The sequence below is a fragment of the Colletotrichum tamarilloi genome (genome assembly GCF_030869305.1).
Source record: "Colletotrichum tamarilloi strain Tom-12 chromosome Unknown Scaffold_5.1, whole genome shotgun sequence".
NCBI classification, from domain to species: domain Eukaryota; kingdom Fungi; phylum Ascomycota; class Sordariomycetes; order Glomerellales; family Glomerellaceae; genus Colletotrichum; species Colletotrichum tamarilloi.
In genome coordinates this window covers 41,999-61,740 of record NW_026849388.1, presented here as the reverse complement: position 1 = coordinate 61,740, position 19,742 = coordinate 41,999, and the positions used below count along the sequence as shown (strand labels likewise).

The 19,742-nt window shown below is 54.8% G+C and overlaps 8 protein-coding genes across 8 annotated transcripts; 4 read left to right on the top strand and 4 right to left on the bottom strand.

The window, feature by feature from the left end:
* Positions 1–257: 257 nt before the first annotated feature.
* On the bottom strand, positions 258–473 carry CTAM01_02124 (uncharacterized protein; the record flags this gene model as incomplete). The annotated part of the gene is made up of 1 exon (XM_060518163.1): positions 258–473. The coding sequence occupies one exon, from the start codon at positions 471–473 to the stop codon at positions 258–260; it is 216 nt and encodes a 71-aa protein (XP_060386796.1).
* A 935-nt stretch (positions 474–1,408) lies between these two features.
* CTAM01_02123 (uncharacterized protein) lies at positions 1,409–2,426 on the bottom strand (the record flags this gene model as incomplete). The annotated part of the gene is made up of 2 exons (XM_060518162.1): positions 1,409–1,992; positions 2,075–2,426. 2 exons carry the CDS (start codon positions 2,424–2,426, stop codon positions 1,409–1,411), a joined length of 936 nt encoding a protein of 311 aa, XP_060386795.1.
* Positions 2,427–2,847: 421 nt separating this feature from the next.
* On the top strand, positions 2,848–4,192 carry CTAM01_02122 (aminotransferase class I and II; the record flags this gene model as incomplete). Its single annotated transcript, XM_060518161.1, has 3 exons — positions 2,848–3,147; positions 3,201–4,011; positions 4,077–4,192. 3 exons carry the CDS (start codon positions 2,848–2,850, stop codon positions 4,190–4,192), a joined length of 1,227 nt encoding a protein of 408 aa, XP_060386794.1.
* Positions 4,193–5,024: 832 nt separating this feature from the next.
* Positions 5,025–9,386, top strand: CTAM01_02121 (hydantoinase B/oxoprolinase; the record flags this gene model as incomplete). The annotated part of the gene is made up of 9 exons (XM_060518160.1): positions 5,025–5,093; positions 5,148–5,310; positions 5,368–5,459; positions 5,519–5,735; positions 5,806–6,277; positions 6,331–6,708; positions 6,769–7,780; positions 7,838–8,294; positions 8,377–9,386. 9 exons carry the CDS (start codon positions 5,025–5,027, stop codon positions 9,384–9,386), a joined length of 3,870 nt encoding a protein of 1,289 aa, XP_060386793.1.
* An 859-nt stretch (positions 9,387–10,245) lies between these two features.
* Positions 10,246–13,449, bottom strand: CTAM01_02120 (myb-like DNA-binding domain-containing protein; the record flags this gene model as incomplete). Its single annotated transcript, XM_060518159.1, has 4 exons — positions 10,246–11,924; positions 11,979–12,561; positions 12,618–13,252; positions 13,377–13,449. The coding sequence occupies 4 exons, from the start codon at positions 13,447–13,449 to the stop codon at positions 10,246–10,248; spliced, it is 2,970 nt and encodes a 989-aa protein (XP_060386792.1).
* Positions 13,450–13,716: 267 nt separating this feature from the next.
* Positions 13,717–14,076, top strand: CTAM01_02119 (uncharacterized protein; the record flags this gene model as incomplete). Its single annotated transcript, XM_060518158.1, has 1 exon — positions 13,717–14,076. The coding sequence occupies one exon, from the start codon at positions 13,717–13,719 to the stop codon at positions 14,074–14,076; it is 360 nt and encodes a 119-aa protein (XP_060386791.1).
* A 615-nt stretch (positions 14,077–14,691) lies between these two features.
* CTAM01_02118 (uncharacterized protein) lies at positions 14,692–15,973 on the top strand (the record flags this gene model as incomplete). The annotated part of the gene is made up of 3 exons (XM_060518157.1): positions 14,692–15,040; positions 15,181–15,287; positions 15,341–15,973. The coding sequence occupies 3 exons, from the start codon at positions 14,692–14,694 to the stop codon at positions 15,971–15,973; spliced, it is 1,089 nt and encodes a 362-aa protein (XP_060386790.1).
* Positions 15,974–18,046: 2,073 nt separating this feature from the next.
* Positions 18,047–18,196, bottom strand: CTAM01_02117 (uncharacterized protein; the record flags this gene model as incomplete). Its single annotated transcript, XM_060518156.1, has 1 exon — positions 18,047–18,196. One exon carries the CDS (start codon positions 18,194–18,196, stop codon positions 18,047–18,049), a length of 150 nt encoding a protein of 49 aa, XP_060386789.1.
* Positions 18,197–19,742: the final 1,546 nt, after the last annotated feature.

Here is a 19,742-nt window from a genome sequence, read left to right as displayed (position 1 = left end):
GCTTGTCTCGGAGGGATGATGTAGGCAGTACATGACGTGCTTGAGGCCCAGAGCGACAGAACGAGTCAGGGTACAAGGCCGGACATGGCAGACGGGCGGCATTGTCTTTCTTGGCTACCGTTGCGACTCCAACAGATGGGTGGTCGACGATGGCGGTGGTGACGGATGGGGCCGACGCGGGATGGCGTGGAAAGCGCAGCAAGGATCTACAATGTCTGCATGCTAGCAGAGTGGAGATGGCGGCACATGGCTGACTTTCAAGTAGGCCGAGCCAAGTAAGTTATCCAAATCAGGGAGAGGTGAAGGAAGTTGGAGGCAGTCGAGGTGATAAGGTGAGAGACTGAGAGAGTTGTGAACGGAGAGCCGAACTCAAGAGGCCAAGGTGCGGGGTGACTGCATGGCGCGATTGAGCTCCAAGCTACGTTATCAGCTATCCTCGATAGCTCCGGCCAATGATGGAGCAAGCCACTCATGCATTTGACGCTTGGAAGAGAAAAGGCGAGAGGGTGCGATGGGATGCCGCAATCGGCTGCATCGGCCAGAAGAAGCTGGTTGCAGCGGCCGTTTTTAACGTGCGGTAGCGACGATCAGGCGGGGGAATTGGGCTGGATTGAGACTGTCTGACATGATTGCCTTGCTCGTTCCTTGCTCTTACGCGACATGTCTTGGGTTTCTAGACGATGATCTGTAATTTGCCAACCAACATAAGGTAGCCAAGGTAGTCGAGACTGGGGCAGAAGAGTATGCGTATGACCCGACAACCTGGGTCTAGATGCCGCGAGAAACTAGAATAGTCCACATCAACGATCCGTTCTGCTTAGTCTGGAAAGATGAAGATGAAGAAGGTATCTGGGGTGGCTGGGAGCAGGCGATGGGGCAGTAGGAGTGCTGTTTAGCTTCCAGCATCAGTTCGTGCTATCAGCCACCCCCGGTCAAGTCTGTCCAATGGGCTTACACCAAAGTGTTCACATGCCTCGTCGACAAGGGACGGATAAGGAACTGTTTGGAGATGGTCCAGTAAGCTTAAAGTCTTTCGAGGCACCTTAGTCCAGCCGGGCGTCGTGGGCTAAAAGTTCGAATCTCAGACATCCAGCAAAGAACGGATCGAGTCGAGATCTGCGGCGAAGCCAGTGGCTTTGAGGAGCAAACGGAGTGCGGGTTCGTAAGGCAAGTCAGGAAGTCAAGGTGAGGACGGAAGAAGTGTGCACAGTGAACTGAAGACGAAGAAGAGGACTGAGGAGAACACCGCTGGTGGTTCAATCGAGCAGCTGGTCACAGCTGGCCGCAGCTGTGTATGCTTCTTTCGCCAGCTGTAAACCCACGATGTCTTATCTTATCATCAAGGTGGTAAGGTACCTATTATCTTATCTATATCTTATCTACATCTCACCCCAGTGTCCCAAGAGGTTTATAGCGAACTCTCCAAGTCAACCAAGTCCTTGAGCACCGCATCCTTTTCTCCCTCAAACTTTGCGCTCGCAACGAGGCCAAGCGGCCGCCTGCTCCGTCCGCCACCATACCCGAAGTACCTGTCCAGCGCAGCCTTCAACCCGGCAACGCCCAGCTGTACCAGCACCCAGTCCGCCCGGCTCAGCTTCGTCTGCAACTCGATCGCCTCCTTGAGCTTGCCGGCATCGTACAGCTCCAGCAGCTTGACGTGCACCTTGGGCGTGAAGTTGGCAGCCGCCGCGATGACGCCGTTGGAGCCCGCCACGAGCCCGTGCAGGAAAAAGTCCGACTTGCCCGCGAACGCGGCAAAAGGCTGAGGGACGCGCTCGTCGTGTGCTACGCGGTGCAGCTTGCCGAGGTTGCCACAGGTGAGCTTGCAGCCCACGACTTTAGGGTTCGAGGCCGCCAGGTCGGCGATGAGGTCTGAGTCGAGGTCGATGCCCGATGTCACGGCGGGGAAGTTGTATAGGAGGATGGGGATGGGCGATGCCGTTGCGACGTCGTCAAAGAACTTTTGGATCACGGGCTTTTGCATCGCACCGGCTATAATTATTCACAAAGCGGGTCAGTAATCTACACATCCGGATGTTCATCTTTGACAGCTTAGTGGCCCAAGAAAACTCACTCCAGTAACTCGGCGAAAGGACGAGAGCGTAGTCTGCCCCCGACTCCTTGGCTTCGGTGCAGAGCTGGATGGTTTCCCGTGTGCTCTGCGCGCCGCAGCCGGCAATGATGACGGCCTCGGGCTTCCCGTGTTGCTTGAGCACCTCGGCCGCCGTTGCGATGACCTGCTGTCTCTCCGAGTGGAGCAGATGCGGTGCCTCTCCGTTGGATCCCTGGATGACCAAGCCAGCCACGCCCGACTTAGCGAGCCGCGTAATGTGCGTCTTTAGAGCTTCAATATCGAGAGTCTCGTCTTCGTGGAAGAAGGCCACGACGGGGGCGTAGATGCCGCGAGGGGGTGCATGAGGGGCCATTTTGTCTGATCTGAGGTATTGTATGCAGTGAAATAAAATAATCTTAACAATACCAATCCATAATACCTACGAATTCCCTCATGGGAGGGATCGCTAGCTACTCTTATTTGGCCCATTCATCCCCATATCGTCCCTCCGCTGAAATGACATGCTTCGGTATTGACCCGTAAGTTTCGGAGCATTTGATAATCTCAAGATGGAGCACTCCATCAAAGTGGACTGCGACCCCGCGGGCCCCTCATCCGAGCTCGACTCACGCCGGTGCCGGACCCTTGACCGGGTTCCAACTCCGAGTCGGCTGGGGTCCCGAGATCCCTGGTCTACTATTCATACCTCGCCGTCGCGACTTTTCGTCTCTCGACGAGAGAATCGTAGCTTCACTTATTCGCATTTTCACATCGATTCTAACAACTAGCCAACAATGGGTTCAGTCAAGCAGCAAACGTCAGCTTTCGAGCAAGCAGAGTTCATCCCGCCCGACGCCATCTTCGATGTCACCAGGCGCTACGTCGCTGACACGGATCCGAACAAGGTCAACCTCGGTCAAGGCACCTATCGCAATGAGAACGGTCAACCGTGGATCTTGCCATCTGTGAGACTGGCAGAAGCATCCCTTGGAGAGCCTGGGCATGAGTATCTTCCCATCGCGGGATTCAAGCCCTTCCGCGATGAAGCCGTCAAGCTCGTTTTCAGCCCCACAAAGGCATTCGCAGAGAACCGTGTAAGTGTTTGCATCAAGCTACCCATTTCACCATCAACTGACCAACTTCACAGGTCGCATCATGCCAATCGCTCTCCGGAACAGGCGCCCTCCTCCTCGCCGGCCTCGCCCTGAAGAAGGCTGCCGCACACATCAAGACAATCTACATCACCGACCCGACGTGGTCCAACCACGAACTCCTCTTCGCCTCCCTCGGCTTCGAGGTGAAGCACCTGCCCTACTACAAAGACCGCGCCTTCGACTTTGACGGCTACATCTCGACCTTGAAGAGCGCCGAACCGTCTACCTCGGCCGTCATCCTGCACGCCTGCGCACACAACCCCACGGGCTGCGACCCCTCGCAGGAGCAGTGGAAGCAGATCGCCTCAGCCATCATCGAGAGGCAAATCTTCCCCGTCTTCGACTCGGCCTACCTCGGCTTCAACTCGGGCTCCGTCGACGACGACGCCTGGGCGATTCGCTATTTCGTCGACGAGCTCGGCCTCGAAGCCGCCGTGTGCATGTCGTTTGCCAAGAACATGGGTCTGTACGGCGAGCGCGTTGGCGCCGTCACGTTTGTGGCCGACACGGCGGAGAGGACGAAGACGGTCAACTCGATTCTGGAGAACGTGCAGAGGGCGACGGTGTCGAATCCGCCTGCGTACGGCGCTCGCATCGCGGCGGCGGTGCTGGGCACGCCGGATTTCAAGGAGCAGTGGGCAAAGGACCTTATTACCATGTCGGGCCGCATCCGCGCCATGCGGAAGAAGGTGTATGACGAGCTTGTTCGGCTGCAGACGCCGGGTGATTGGTCGCATATCGTGAAGCAGAGCGGCATGTTTGGGTACACGGGTATCACTAAGGCCCAGGTTCAGCACCTTGAAGGTTTGTCGTTCCCTCTTACAGAAACTATCGGTCTAGTTTGCGAGATACTAATGTTCGATTTACAGAGAAATACCACGTCTACATGGCCGACACATCACGAATCTCAATTGCGGGTTTAAATGAGAAGAATGTAGAGTACTTTGCAAAGGCTCTTGATGAGACGGTTCGGAGTGTGCAATGATCGTGTATTAGCCATGATGTAATGGAATTAGCATAGCTCATAATGATCACATTACACTGTTAAAGAATAATCTCATTTCAACGTCCGAAATCGCTGTGTGGCCGAGTTTCTCTGAATGAAATGCACCGAAATCACAATGCCGACGATCACTCAGACCTATAAGACCAAGGATAATGCTACCTAACACATACCGAAGGTACTTACAGCAGTGACGCCGCCGCCCTCAGAGCGGAGCTCCGCCCTTCGGCTGCCCCTCCCGAAGCTGATAAGCCGAACCACCGACCCCGCCGCCCGTCAATCATCTCTCCGCGGGGGACGCTGAGGGGCAGAAGGGGGATTCTCGCCCGCATCTCATCGCTTATCGGATCCCCAAATGGCAGATGACAAAGGAGCTCTCCATCCCTCCTTTACTCACTCCGCCTCCACTTCGTCCTTCTATCCGTACTTTTCCATCTTGACTATGAAAATGCACCAAGTGGAGCATCCGCGACCAATGTAGAACGGGGATAACTGAATTCAAGTCAACGACTCTCTGGCTTTCTCTCCGAAGACACCTGCCGAGGGGAGCTCCGGCGATGAAATTTTGTGGGGGAAGGCTTCGGGTGTTTGCCGTTTTGGGCTTATCGAGTGGTTGCCCGCGACCTTCGTGGGAACTTGTATAATCATCACGAATTCCAGCTTCACTGAATTTCATCTCAATCCGATAGTACTCATTTCCATTCCGTTCATCTTCACGAAACCCTTGACATCTCTGAGAATCTGAACTTAAGACTTTCAGATGCTTTCTTTTCACATTCAATAATACCATTATCAACTCAGAGCACTAATCATCATGGGTTCACTTCCGGGCCCTGTGGGGGGAATCAGGATTTCCATCGACCGCGGTGGCACCTTTACCGATGTGAGTCTTGGTCATTTGGAAAGGGCCTGAGGTGATGAAGTACTAACGTCTCAGTGTGTTGCATCTGTCCCCGGCCAAGATGATATCCTCGTCAAATTGCTTTCAGTCGACCCCAGCAACTACCCCGATGCCCCAGTCGAAGCGATCAGAAGAGTCCTGGAGAAAGCGACAGGAAAGGAGTATCCCAAGGGAAAGAAGATTTCTCTACGAGGTGTTGGTACGTGAAGGATGACTTCGCCGGGCTAGTGGCGCGTCCGCTGACAGTGGTACACAGAGTCTATCAAAATGGGAACTACAGTAGCCACAAACGCCCTCCTCGAGAGGAAAGGAGAACGCACAGTATTTGCTGTGACGAAGGGCCTCAAGGTAAGACCAAGATTCAAGAACAGAACCCTGGGGACTTTAGACTGACAATCGACTTTCAGGATCTCCTGCACATCGGCAACCAGTCAAGGCCAAAACTCTTCGACCTCGCCATTCGCAAGCCCGACGTACTATACTCAAAAGTCATTGAAATCCCAGAACGCGTGACACTGGACGCATGGTCAGAAAACAACAAGCCCGAACCTATCGATGTCTCTTCAGACCCCGCGCTCGTCACCGGCGTCACCGGTGAAGCAGTCCGGGTCCTCGAGCCTCTCGGTTAGTGGTCATCTCTTGAACAATCTCCCTCGCAAGGCGAGCACAAACTAATATATGCCCACATTTACAGACATCGAGGCATCCAGAAAGGCCCTACAAGAAGCCTACGACGAGGGCTACCGCTCCATCGCCGTCTGCCTCATGCACAGCTACACCTTCCGCGACCACGAGGCGGCCATCGCCCAGCTCGCCGCCGACATCGGCTTCACCCATATCTCCCCGAGCGCCGAGCTCTCCCCCGTCGTCAAGATCGTGCCCCGCGGTAACTCCTCCACCGCCGACGCCTACCTTACCCCTGAGATCAAGCGCTATATTGCCGGCTTCGAGTCCGGCTTCGAGGACCTCGCCAACAGCGGGTGCCGCTGCGAGTTCATGCAGAGCGATGGCGGCTTGGTCGAGTTTTCTGGTCTGTCTGGTTTGAGGGCCATTCTCTCTGGGCCTGCTGGCGGTGTCGTCGGCTATGCGAGAACGTGCTATGACGACGCGGATAAGACACCTGTGATTGGATTTGATATGGGCGGCACGAGTACTGATGTTTCAAGGTATGGCGGATTGAGAATCACTTCGTGAAGGCGATACTGACACATTGCCCTAGATACGCCGGCGAGCTCGAGCAAGTCTTCGAGACCACGACGGCCGGTGTCATGGTCCAGACTCCGCAGCTGGACATCAACACCGTCGCGGCGGGCGGCGGCAGCATCCTCAGCTGGCAGAGCGGCATGTTCAAGGTCGGACCCGAAAGTGCCTCCGCTCATCCCGGCCCGGCCTGCTACAGGAAAGGCGGTCCCCTGACCGTCACCGACGCCAACGTCGTCCTCGGCCGCGTGAGGCCCGAGTTCTTCCCCAAGATCTTTGGTCCCAACGAAGACTTGCCCCTGGATGTCGACGCCAGCAGACGTCTCTTTGAGGAGCTCACAGCGAGCATCAACAAGGACGAAGGCACCACCCTGACCGTGGAGCAAGCCGCAGCTGGGTAAGTGACACTATGATACCGAGTCTCATTTGCCGCCCCTGGACTGACAAGGTCACGCAGCTTCCTTGACGTCGCCAACGAGTCCATGTGCCGCCCCATCCGCACCCTCACCGAAGCAAAAGGCTACGACGCAGGCCTGCACAACCTCGCCTCCTTCGGCGGTGCCGGCGGCCAGCACGCCTGCGACATTGCAAAGACGCTCGGCATCTCCCGCGTCCTCGTCCACAAGTACTCCTCCGTCCTCTCCGCCTACGGCATGGCCCTCGCCGACGTCGTCAGCGAGGAGCGCAGCCCCTGCGCCCTGACCTACACCGAGGCCAACCTCGCCACCTTCGCCTCGGAGCTCGACAAGCTCGTCGAGAGAGCGGGAGACGTCCTCCTCATGCAGCGTATCCCCGAGGAACGCATCGTGAGCGAGCGATACCTCAACATGCGCTTCCAGGGCAGCGATACCCCGCTCATGATCCAAGAGACGGCGGCGGCGCCCGGTGGGGGATACCTCGAGGCCTTCAAGGACGCTCACCAGAAGCAGTTTGGGTTCCTGCCCGTCGGCCGCGATGTTATTATCGACGACTACCGCGTCCGCGCCATCGGCAAGACGACGGTGCAGCTCCCCGTCCCTTGGCCCAAAGAGCTTGCTTCCGCGGAGGCGACGGCCGCGCCGCCCGCCAAGACGACAAAGCAGGTCTACTTCAAGGGTTTGGGCTGGTCCGAGACGCCCGTGTACGGACTCGCGGGCCTGACGCCGCATACCAAGATCGCTGGCCCGGCACTCATCATGGACGACAAGCAGACGATTGTGGTGATCCCCGACGCCGCGGCGACGGTGCTCTCCGAGACGGTGGTGATTGACGTCGCGGTCGGGACAAAGGAGACCATCTCCACGACGACGATTGACCCGATCCAGCTGTCCATCTTTGGCCATCGGTTCATGGGCGTCGCGGAGCAGGCCGGTCGCGCGCTGCAGAAGACGAGCGTGAGCACTAATATCAAGGAGAGGTTAGATTTCTCGTGCACCGTGTTTTCGCCTGATGGCGGGCTTGTGGCTAACGCCCCTCACGTCCCTGCCATGGTAAGTTCCTCAAAGACAGCCCAGGTGATGGTAAATGGGAAGGCTAACATGATTTAGATCGGAAGTATGGCCTTTGCTGTGAAGTGGCAAATCGACCACTGGGGCGACAACCTCAAGCCAGGAGACGTCATCCTCTCCAACGCACCAGTCTGCGGCGGCACCCATCTCCCCGACCTCACAGTGATCACGCCCGTCTTCAACGCCGAAGGCAGCAAGATCATCTTCTGGACCGCCTCCCGAGGCCACCACGCCGACGTCGGCGGCATCCTCCCCGGCTCCATGCCCCCCAACTCCAAGGAGCTGTGGGAGGAGGGCGCCGTCATCAAGGCTTTCAAGGTCGTCGAGGGCGGCGTCTTCAAGGAGAAGGAGCTCACCGACCTGCTCATGGCGCCGGCGCACTCGCCCGGCTGCTCCGGCACCAGGTGCCTCCGCGACAACATCTCCGACATCAAGGCGCAGGCGGCGGCGAACCACCGCGGAAGCCAGCTGATCCACGCCCTGATTGAGGACTACGGTCTCGACGTCGTTCAGTTCTACAGCAAGTCACTTCTATTCAACCACAGCTTTAAAACTTCCCATACTGACACCCCAAACAGTGGAAGAGATCCAAGGCGCAGCCGAGCGCGCCGTCCGCGACATGCTCAAGACGATCCACGAGCGCACGGCAGGCAAACCCCTCGAAGCAATCGACTACATGGACGACGGCACCCCGATCCAGCTCAAGGTCACAATCGACCCCACCACCGGCGGCGCCGTCTTCGACTTCCACGGCACCGGCCCCGAAGCCTACGGCAACTGGAACGCGCCCATCGCAATCTGCAACTCGTCCATCATCTTCGCCCTCCGCTGCATGGTCGACGCCGAGATCCCGCTCAACCAGGGCGCCATCCGGCCCATCGACGTCCAGGTCCCCGAGGCCTCGTTGCTGAAGCCCACAGAGCACGCCGCCGTGTGCGCCGGCAACGTCCTGACTTCGCAGCGCGTCGTCGACGTCATCTTCAAGGCGTTTGGCGCGGCCGCGGCCAGCCAGGGGTGCATGAACAACTTGACCTTCGGCACGGATGACCCGGAGACCGGGTTCGGGTACTACGAGACCATCTGCGGCGGCGCGGGCGGCGGACCGAGCTGGGATGGTGTCAGCGGCGTGCATACCAACATGACCAACACGCGCATTACGGACCCGGAGTCGCTTGAGCGGCGGTACCCCGTCATCCTCCGGCAATTCTGCCTGCGCGAGGGAAGCGGCGGAAAAGGAGCTCACACGGGAGGCGACGGCATCATCCGCGATATCGAGTTTAATATCCCGATCAAGGTCAGCATCCTCAGCGAGAGGCGGGCGTTTGCGCCGTACGGTATGGCGGGCGGCGAGGACGGGCAGCGGGGCCGTAATGTGTGGGTTAAGAAGAGCGGGCGCGTCGTCAACCTCGGCGGGAAGAACACGGCCATGATGGAGGCGGGCGATCGCATTGTGATCATGTCGCCTGGTGGTGGCGGGTATGGACGGCCCGAAGACAGGGTCGAGGGGAAAGCGAAGCCGGCGGCTGCGTTTGTGGGTGTTGCGAATGGAACGGTTGATATGATCCAGAGCATGGGAGAGTCTGCATAAAGAGAGCATCTTGGGACGGCGTTGGGTTCATTTTTTATGGTAATATATGGGGTTATCTTTTGCCTGATGCTGTCACGAAATATTCTATCAAACATTTGCACGTTATTCGAACGTCCAATGATGTTTACATGAATGTCACCATTGGGTTCTCTGACTACAGTCTCAACATCTTTAAAGCTTCAAGTCAGGATTCTCAAGTCTCTTCAACCCAGACTTACGAGAAGCCTAGCTTTCGAGTTCATTTAGCCTTTAGTCACAAGGTGAAGTCAAGTCACTCAAAGTAGCAAATATCAAGCCTTGCAGTAAAACCCTGCTCTGTATTCATTCCTTTTTCGCTATGCAGTCAATTCTCTGTTCCGGGCGTACTAAAAACAAGGGCGAAAAACTCGCCACCGTCGCCTTAATCCTCTCGGTCAATCGTGGTATCATGAGCAAACAAAAAATCGCTTTTTGGTGCCGCCCCTTTTTCTTTTCTTCTTGCCTTGCTGTCCCGGTCCCTCCCGTCTCCCTTTTTTTTCTACTCCAGAAACTGCTCAGTGTGGACGGAAAAGCATGCCGCCCCATATATAACAAGTGATTTTCGTGGTCAGATTATCGACTCTCGGGTTGACAACCCTCTTATACACAAACCCCCGGCGGCTTTTGTTGACGACACCCTTGGTCTAATATAAGGCGTAGGATGGTGGTGTCGCGAGTAACACCCCCGGTCAGAGTAGCCATCCCCAAGGTGAAGCCTAATTCTCCAAGACCTGATCCTTCCTCACTGTAAGTCCTGGATGCCGTCGTGGTAGTAATTCTGGTGATAATCGTTGATAACGGCGGGTTGATGAAGATACGAAGCCATAATTAGGTCGTCACTCTATGATACGCTAGCGCTGGCGCTTTCGCTATATGCTTCAAGCTCCCTAAGACTCTGCATAAGAGCGGCTTCCTTGAGATCTTCGGTCTCTTGACTGTAGACCGCAGCTGATGAATCGGTCGTGTAATTGGGCGCAGTCTCAGCAGCCTGAGAGACCTGCGGCTGGATGTGCTGCTGTTGAGGTTGGTGCTGCGGCTGTTGAGCATGGTGTTGCGGCTGTGGCGTTCCCGGGTGAGAATGATGCTGGATGTGGGAATGCGTCGGCGTTTGTGGCTGAGTTTGTGGCAAGCTGTGAGATGTTTGTAATTGAGCAGCGGTTGCGGCATACGGTGAGGAAGCTGGCAAAACTCTAGCATGGCTCGGTGTTGCTTGTACTGGCGTGGCAGGCGGGCCCGCTGCAGCAGCATGCGTCGGTGTCGTCGCATGGGCGGCCATGTGATGCGAGACCTGGGCGGCAGACTGTGACGGCGTGCTCGGTGCAGTCGCTGGTGTCACGCTTGCTCTATTTTGCTGAAGGTGCTGCGCATGTTGTGCGTGTTGTACATGCTGTGGATGCTGCGGGTGTTGTGCATGTTGAGGGTGGTGGGGATGCTGAGGATGCTGTAATCCGCCCGCAAGTGTCATGATGCCCTGTACCCGAGCTTGCTCCTCCTCTGAGTTCATCCTAGCTCGCTCCTCAGCCTCCTTGCGGGCAGCTTGTGTAGGTGCCCTTGTCTTGAGCTCGCCTGTGACGGCTTGCAGATAATACGGCATCTCGGAGTTTGTCTTTAGGAAGAAGAGCTTCAAGTTGCGGGCCTTGTCTTTGAGCTGGACTTGCGTTCGATCTTTCAGTATGTTGGAAAGAGTGCCCTCTGCACCAAACAGAGACAAAATTTGGCTCCAGTGAGGTCCCTGGACCATATCGAGACCAGTCATGAGGGCCTTCTCCTCCTCTTGAGTCCATGGGCGTCTTGTCGAAGTGGTGCCTTCCCTTCTCTGCTGGTTATTGGTCTTGCTCAAGGCAGCTTGGCGGGCCCTGTCGTAAAGCACAGCACTAGGTAGGCTCTGACTAGGAGGCAGCTTTTCGTTACTCTCATGAGCCGTAGGCTGCGGTGGTTGTTCCACTGGTGGCGGGTATCCGTAGTATGGCGATTGTTGCTGGGTTTGTTGCAGGTGTGAGAGGTATGTCGTCTGCGTGACCGGAGCGGCGCCCGTCGGTGTGGGTACGGTTGGCTGATAGGGCGCTGGAGACAGGTTGTTTAGAGTAGTTCGAACGTACTCCTGTGTGCTCTGTGCAACAAGGGCGAGAATATCATTCGTCGCGTCTTGAGTTTCAGTTGTGGTACCATTTGTGGTTGGCGCCGGGGGAGCGGCTTCAGGGGCAGGCGCAGGTGGTTCGGGGGGCGGGACACTGCTCTCAGTCGTCGGAACTGGCGGCTGTTGTTCGGTAGGTAATCCATCGACCGGTTCACTGGGGAGATATTGCGCAACAAGTCCATCCGTAGCCTCCAGTAATGATGAGATTCCGAGGTCGTCGAGATCGGGTGGCATCGATGCGTCGAGGTCTCCGTTGGTCATAATCTGAGGAAGATCGATGCCGTGCCTCGAGGCCAGTCCAGAGACCGACTGTAGCTTTTGGCGCAGGTACACATTCAGTTGGTGAAATAAGTCTTCCTCCGGGTAGCCGATCTTCAGTAGAACTAACTCAATGTATCAGTCATGGGCCCCATCAGCCTTTGCACTCGACAACTTACCAGTATCTGGGAGTCCTGACGCGTAAGTAATCAGGGACGTTTTGCGCTCCTCCACAGATGTCACCAGGGCTCTCTCTTCAGCAGTCAAGTCAGATCCTTCGTGTCTTGCTTTTAGCTTATCTTCCAGGCTGGACGAGAAAGCCTGGGCAATCAACTGGTCAACAGGCCCAGACTGATTCGCTGATGTCACGGACTCGATGACTAGTTGTGTCTTGACTGCGAGGAAGAGCTCAGAGATATCATGCGAAATGCCCTCGGTGCCTGGCGGGAAGACGGTGAAAAATTTGTCCTCCAGAGCCAAGAGCTCGTTCGAGCCGAGTTGGTGTTCGCCGTCGAAGGTGAAAAGTTCGCAACAGAAACTGGCGAGGTTGGCGACTTGGATATCGGTGAGGTTATCCGGCGCAGTCAGATCAAGCACTGCGGGGTCCAAGATAAGGTCGGTCGTGGAGTAAATCGATCGAGTTTGCCGGAGCAGAGACTTGAGTGTGCTGAAGGACTTGCAGAGGTCTGATTCTCTGTCTTGTAACTGCTGATAAACGTCGTGGTAGACATGCTGCGACATGATTACGAGAAGTTGCATAGCCTGAAGATTGAGATATGATTAGCAGCGCCTCCAGAGCTGACGAGACCGCCACGTACAAAGTTTGACAAACAGGAGGTGGTGATGCGCCTCATCAAGGCCGAAGGCTCAGAGAGAACAATGGCATGTGTGTCAGTTGACGGGGCAGAGTCTTGCGACACAGACGCCAAGTGATCTGCCGTCATGTCGACATCCGTGACGCCGTCCAGACCCTCGACCTTTCCTATCTCATTGTTCATCTCGTTGCTGATGTCCATCATCACACCCTGGATCATGGCGTCCATGTCAAATCCGAGATCGAGAGCCGCATGGTCGTCGTGATTCTCCTCCTGAGGTTGCTCGTGAGTTTGCTCCTGTGGTTGCTCTTGGGGTTGATCTTGGGGCTGCTCTTGGGATTGCGCTTGAGATGGCTCTTGAGATTCTTCGAATGCTTGTTCGAGTGATCTCTCGATCGACTTCTCAATTGACTTCTCGAGTGATTCCTGGAGTGATTGCTCGAGTGATTTTTCAAGTGATTTCTCAAGTGATTGTTGCTCCGGGGTTTGTTGGGGTGGTTGATCGTCGTCAACTTTCAGCCTCTTGGACTCGGCCTCGGGGTCGTCTGCGCTCGAATCGCGGGGTCGCTTCAGTGGGAACTGAGGGGTCTCGCCCAGATTGGTGGTGACAGTCGGGGACTCCTGTTTCATTTCTGGTCCTACTACGGCAAGTCAGCCTGGTTTGCGACGCTTGCGAAAGCGTGCCTCGGGTGCGTGCAAGTTGGTTCGAGGCCGGGTGAAGATCTTTTGCTTGGTGGGATGGCGGGAAAGGCAAGCGCATACCTGTCGGCGAGTGCGCCTCAGGCTTGGCGGCCTGAGCCGACTCGGCAATAGCTTCAATGCCCTCCATGAGCATCGAGAAGCACGGAGACAGCTTTTTGGGGTCAGTCTGGTCGCCGTGCAGCTCAATGGCGGGGGGTCAGTCGTGATCTTGACGGTTCTTGGACTGAGGCGGAAAAACTTTTTGGGAGAAAATCCGAGCGCCGATGCCCTTATAATCTGCCCCAAAGAAGATGTCACTCCCGATACACAGGAAGGAGCGATTTCTCAAAAAAATTCACCGCTGCTTCCCAGTAAAGAATGACTACTGATTGGCCAGCGCAATCAAAATGCAACTTGGTCCATGCGTTCGGTCTCCACTCTGCCACTTTATCGCAACGATTTTTTTTTTCTTGTCCCCTGCCCCTCGGAGCCGCGTCCACCTGCACGCCGAATCCAGATGGCCATCCCAACCCCTCAATTTTTTCCGTTCTCGAGACGGGAAGCTCAAAACCTTCTAGGTTGGCTGTTGTCGAATTCTTTTCTGCCTCAGAGGAATGGGCCAATAGAACCACTCAAGCCTCACCCTATCTGGATAGTAAACCATATATCTTGTCTTTCACCGCATACTTTCTTTTGTAAATGCTCAAATCATAGAGTCTGTCACCCAGCAACGGACCTACCTTTTCTTAAGGGACAATCATGTTGCTGCCATCCCGCATGACGTCATTCCCCAGATTCACCCCTTTCAGTCTGGGGTTCTTGGAGATTGATGACCAGGGGATCAACATGATATGTCACTGGCCCATTCTGCCAATCACGACCGCCAGGGATGAGTTCCTTCTCACAGTTTGACGAGCCTTCTCAGCTGGATACACGTGATCATGTCAAGCATTCTCTTGAAAAGTGAGCGTTCATCAAGAGTATGGACTATAATTCTCATACTCGAGACGTGATGTACAGTACGTGTAGTCGGTGGCAGTAGCATCGAAGAGTCTTACTCCATCTCTCAGTTTGGAGCCTGGAGTCAGGCTCAGATGGCTGTCTGCTTCAATTAAGCAGGTACGAAGGTCATTTCAATGCTATGATTGATGCTTCACCCACTCGGTCGTTCCTTCATCAAGATGAAAGACCAGCCTGGCGTTCTTTCCTCCGGGCGCGATTCAAGTTCGGACCTCGTGCCTCCCACTTTTGCATCGTTTCGTTTCATTAGACAAGATACCTACCTACCTACTCTCGATCTTTCTCTTGCCGCTGACACACCAGTCCCTTCTCCTCCTTCGCGAGTGATCAAGGTACCTACCTATCTACCTAACTAAGCATCGGAAAGCACTTCGACATGTCGGCCAGAAATGGTGCTTCGGGCATCAGCAAAGAGGGTCCCGAAGCAGACAAGAGGCTGCTAGGCAAGCGTAAAGAAGTTCTGCTAGGAAGATTGAGGCGTTACCTGAACCATCCGGACACCAAGCATGATCACATCGACGCTTTACGGGATGCTCTCCTTCCCAAAATTTCTTATCTCAGCGACATTGACGCAAGACTTGAACTCGCCAAGTCTTGGTGCCGCAGTTCGCATTCGGCCTATTGCAAGCATCATAGAAGAGACTTTGAAGTTGTGGACAAACTGGCGTGGGCATCACTCATGATGGCGCCGATGGAGGCCATTCGCAAATTCCACGATGAAGAGTGTACGGACGATGGATGTCCTTCACAATCAGATACGTGCTACCTCGGAGAGTCTGCTATTTTCTCTCCAGGATGATTGGAGAGTGTGAGTTGCTCAAAACACCTTGCAAGAGATCAGCGAGCCAACACTGGTAAATTATAGTGTTTCCCAAACGTGGTTATCTTCCGGCTCACCATTACGAGCCCAAGGATGGCCTCAACGCGGTCGAAGTAAAGGACCATCTGAGAGGCGATATCAAACAAGCTATTGTAAGTTTCCGCACGGCCCACAAGCATATTTGTGCAGGTACTGATCTGTTCAGTCCGCTTCTTCACTCCGAGACGAGAGCACTTGCGTTGTCACAAAGTCTGCCGACCCCAGGGTTTGTCTGGTCCTTCCTTTTCCTACTTCGCAAACTGCTGCTTCGTTGGAGTATATCTTGCATAAAGATTCGGGAGACATTTTTGGCTTTGAGATTCGCAAGTATCTCGCTGTTTTACAGTCGCTGGCTACCGTCTTCTCTTTGGTGAACATGATCTCCCTCAACGAGATACTCTCGAAATGGTGGGCGAAGGCGTGGATTGCCCTCGAGCCTATCTCACAAACCGACTGCTCCATCCGGCTCCGGCTTAGATGGCTCCGAAAAGCCATGTTTGATCAGGAAAGGGATCATAGAGTTGGCAGGCTCGAATCTGTCCGAGGATCCTACGCCAAAGTGGTGTGCATCGACATGGACCCCCGCATGGTCTCTCGGGAGAGACTCACTCAGTCTGGAAAGTCTCTTCGCATGGTCCACTTTGAAACACGTGAGTACGTCGAGGACGGCTACGAGTTCGACATTACTGCGGCCAGGAAGGAAGACCTCCCAGACTTTGGACTGCTCAAGGTTCGGTACATCCTTTCGATAGCTTTGTCACTGACGGGCGAGGGGTTAGCCGAGGACGATCAGCAGTGAGTTGCGAGTCACAAACATGGGGAGGAGATACGGATAGCAACCGAAATGGATGTAACATCAATATTTATGGACAATAACGCTGGGGGTTACAAGGGAAGGCTTGCTCAAATTGACCACAGAATAGGAAATCCTGCTACTTCTCACGGCCACAATGTTCACTGACACTGACCGCGACAACTGACTCGAAGAACACTTAGTGCGATGAGCGTAAAGTTATACTCTGATATATGTCGATCCATTGCGACTTTAGTTCGAGCTCAACAGCCTAATCAGTCCGGATACTCGATGCGGTAGAGGAGATGCGGCAGAAGAGCATTGCTCGCCACTTAGTACCAAGCCCCAGCTTCCGCCAAGTGACCTGGACTCGCGAGTTGTATTCCATGTCAAGTATTAAAACGACCAGAACGACTTTCCATTGGCTACAAAGCTACGAGGATTCCTAGACAAAAGGTACCTGAGAGCCGCTTGAGTCCTTGGGAGCCAGCATGTCGGTACTCTTACCTACGGGGGGCGTGTCCGAAGACAACAAACATCCTGTCTTCAACCTGATTCGTTGGGCAAACTGCTCAGAAAGGACCCCTGAACTGACATTGTAGTTCAAGCTGCTTTGCCGTTGACGGTGTGAACCCTTGGCGAGGATCCTGCCTCGGCGTCTGGATCTTATCGTCCATGGTTCTTGGAGCAAGGACGGCGGCCGTCACGGTCATTGTCACGCAGCCATTATCATCAGATTGTATGAGAAGATGAGCTTCCCGGATTACTCCAGCTAACAGATCAATCAGTTACACTGTCTTCAGTTCATATGGCGGGCTCCGGGCGAGCGGTTCTGTGGAAGGGTCCCCCGCAGATGCCCGCAGATGGGGCCGGCCGGCTGCATAACTGACTTACACCACGAGCGCAGGGCTTGGTACGCCAACAGATGTCACAGTTCATTCAGCAAAACTGACGAGCATCACGCTGCTCTGGATCAATAGCGTTCAATGGCATCAAACCAGCATATCGTCAAACCCAACAACAGCTGACACAATAAGCTCACGTCCGCCCCGTACGGACAGAGGGAACAGACGGCGGTCACGGGGGTAATCTACGTATCCTAAAGGAGCCGCAAAAGTGCGGGGATCCGGGGATCAAGCAGATGGCCAAAACACCGCCCGGCGGGCTTGTGGAGGGCGGCTTAGCTTAGGACCATCCAAGTTAATCCCAAAAAACGCCAACGAGGGAAACAGTGAACCAGATCGCACCGCGTCTATTGGACCAAGAAATGAGAATAAAGTGAGTGGCGCCTAGCAACTTTGGACCATTGACAATTTGAGCAAGGGTGTAATTGGGAGCGGCAGCCCCAGAAAATAGAACTCGATGAGAAATCGCGGCCGACGCTTGTGGGAAATGCAAGTGCGGATCCGCACAGGTGAAGCAAGGCGGCGGCGGAGGCGGCGGGCGAGTTCGCAGCCTCACGGGACTTGGGATGGGGCCCATGGAAGATGGGGATGGAAAGGGGGGGGGGGGGTTCGAATGTCTCGGCTCTTGGCGTTGGCAAGTTGGGGAACGAGTTTCTCTTCCGGACACCAGGGCCCGGTTCGGGTTCCGCGCGAAGGAATTCCTTTTGGGTGCATACAGAAATGGCAACTGCTCTTCGGAACGAATTTGGGAGTTTTTGATGTTTGTCGGAACCGAGGGTGGAAAGAGTGATTCCGACCAGTTTGGGGGCGAGTGGTTACATAAGAGACTGGGGACTGTAGTTTATGCAGTGTAGGACGAATACAGTTACGTGCAGGGCTGAAGACATATTTTGGGACCTATTTCGTCTCAAGGGTCAGAAGGCTGACTTTGCGTGAGTATCTTGATTCATAGCTATTGACACGATACATGCGATTCAAGAAACTTTGATAGATGGGTTGTTACCTGATCTATTTGCGGTCCCGCGTTCAGCTGGAGTAAACGCTATAGAGATATGCCAGGGTACGATTACAGACAAAAGGCAATGAATAAGCTCCGTGTAGCCGCTGTGAAACTGCCATCAGACCGAAGAGACGGACAAAAGCTCACCCCACAAAATCCCCAACAGCAAAGCACTCAAGCAAGCGCTTCGGCCAAGAGGGTTCGTCGCTGTCGAATGATGTCGGGGACAAGGAAGGCAGCAAAGGAAGTGCGACAGGGGGATTCGGGTCGGGGGCGCGGCAGGAATTCGATGGAGGGGCAACGAAGGGAAAAGGGGGCGTGCATTCAATATCGGGGGATGTCGATATATCACTCTGCAAACGCCGCAAAATTCCCATCCCACTGTCCTGAGACCCTTTTGCGGGCTTAGCTAATAAATCTATATCCACCTTTTGGGTTTCTTCGGTGCGGGGGATCTCTGAGCAGAAGGGCTCGCTTGCATTTGCACCGAGCAGAGAGGCCCGGGGAATGGGCAGTAAAGACACCCCGAGAGAAGAGGAGTTTCAGTCTTTCAGACCTCAAAAGCTCGTGGTAATTAAGTACCGTAGTCTTCTCCCGAGTAAATGTTTAGTATTTCGAGCCCCGTTATCTTTACACCTAATGTCATTGCTTAACGCCGCACGACGGAGCTACCCTGCCCCCCTTTGGAGGTGTAGGAGTTAAGATGCCGCGGATGATCGAGCCAAGACACCGTGAAGAAAAAACTTGGAGATGTATGTACATGAGTGTGGGTCGGGGGGGGGGGGGGGTTAGGTATCCTGTGTCCGCGCCCCGGTATCCAGACTCCAGAGTGTGCAGAGCCCGGTATGGAGAAGTCCAAAGAAAAAGGTAATCTCAATCTTACCGGCAACCTTCAAGGTGGCAGGTCGGGGACCCGGGGCCCCAACATTTCACGGCCAGCCACCGAGTCGACGTAAGGTACGGCGGTACGTCTGTAGAGAACGCGTGCGTGTGTCGTCAAGGTGGGAATGAAAAGGTGGGGTGGAGGGGAAAGGTGCCAGTTATGCCAGGCGGAAGTTCTGGGGCACCCAACGACCAAGTCAAAGTGTGAGGAATTGTGTTTCGTCCCATACTGCTTATCCCATAATGCATATGCCGGGCTGGAACGGGACCGTCATTCTGACTCGATTGTCACGGAATGGTTTGGGTATCACAGTACGTTGGGGGTGTAGTTCAACTTGCTGACTGCAGGCAATCCGGTCGGAAAGCATCTGAAAACACGCGCCGGCGAACTTCCGCCCATCCATCCAGAGCTTACATACTATGTACGGAGTACAACTGGCAGCAAACAATGGAACGGGCATCCAATGGTTCATCGTCTGATCATCTCTTGGAGGATGGCTTAATGCCGAAAGAATCCGGGGTTATAGTAGTTAGACTTCTTTTGATTCGGCATTTCTAAGCGTGCTATGGCTACGACACATTGGTCCCGAGCTCGAATTCCGATGTGTTTGATAGCTGCTCAGCTACAGTAGCATAGTTGCACTGTAGCACGGTAGTTGGCAGGGATCGGCGAGGAGTAGCTGCAGCGCAGAGCCCGTCTGTTCCCTAGGTGATGCCATTTGTCATAGTATCCTAAGCAGGACCCTCGGGCAGATTCAATAGCTGTGGGATAATCATAGTAGAGAGACAAAAAAGAAGATGTTTGGTGTGTGTGATGAAGCGCTTTGAAGCGGGTGTGGCTGCTGCATCAAGACAAGACCAGCAATTTGGAATGTGCTGATTGGTTGGGTGCCCAATGGAAGACGCAACTTGTGATGGAGAAAATGCGGGGTCGACAAACTGCAAGAGAGGGGAAGCGGAGAGAGAGGGGTTTGTAGCTCTGGGGCGT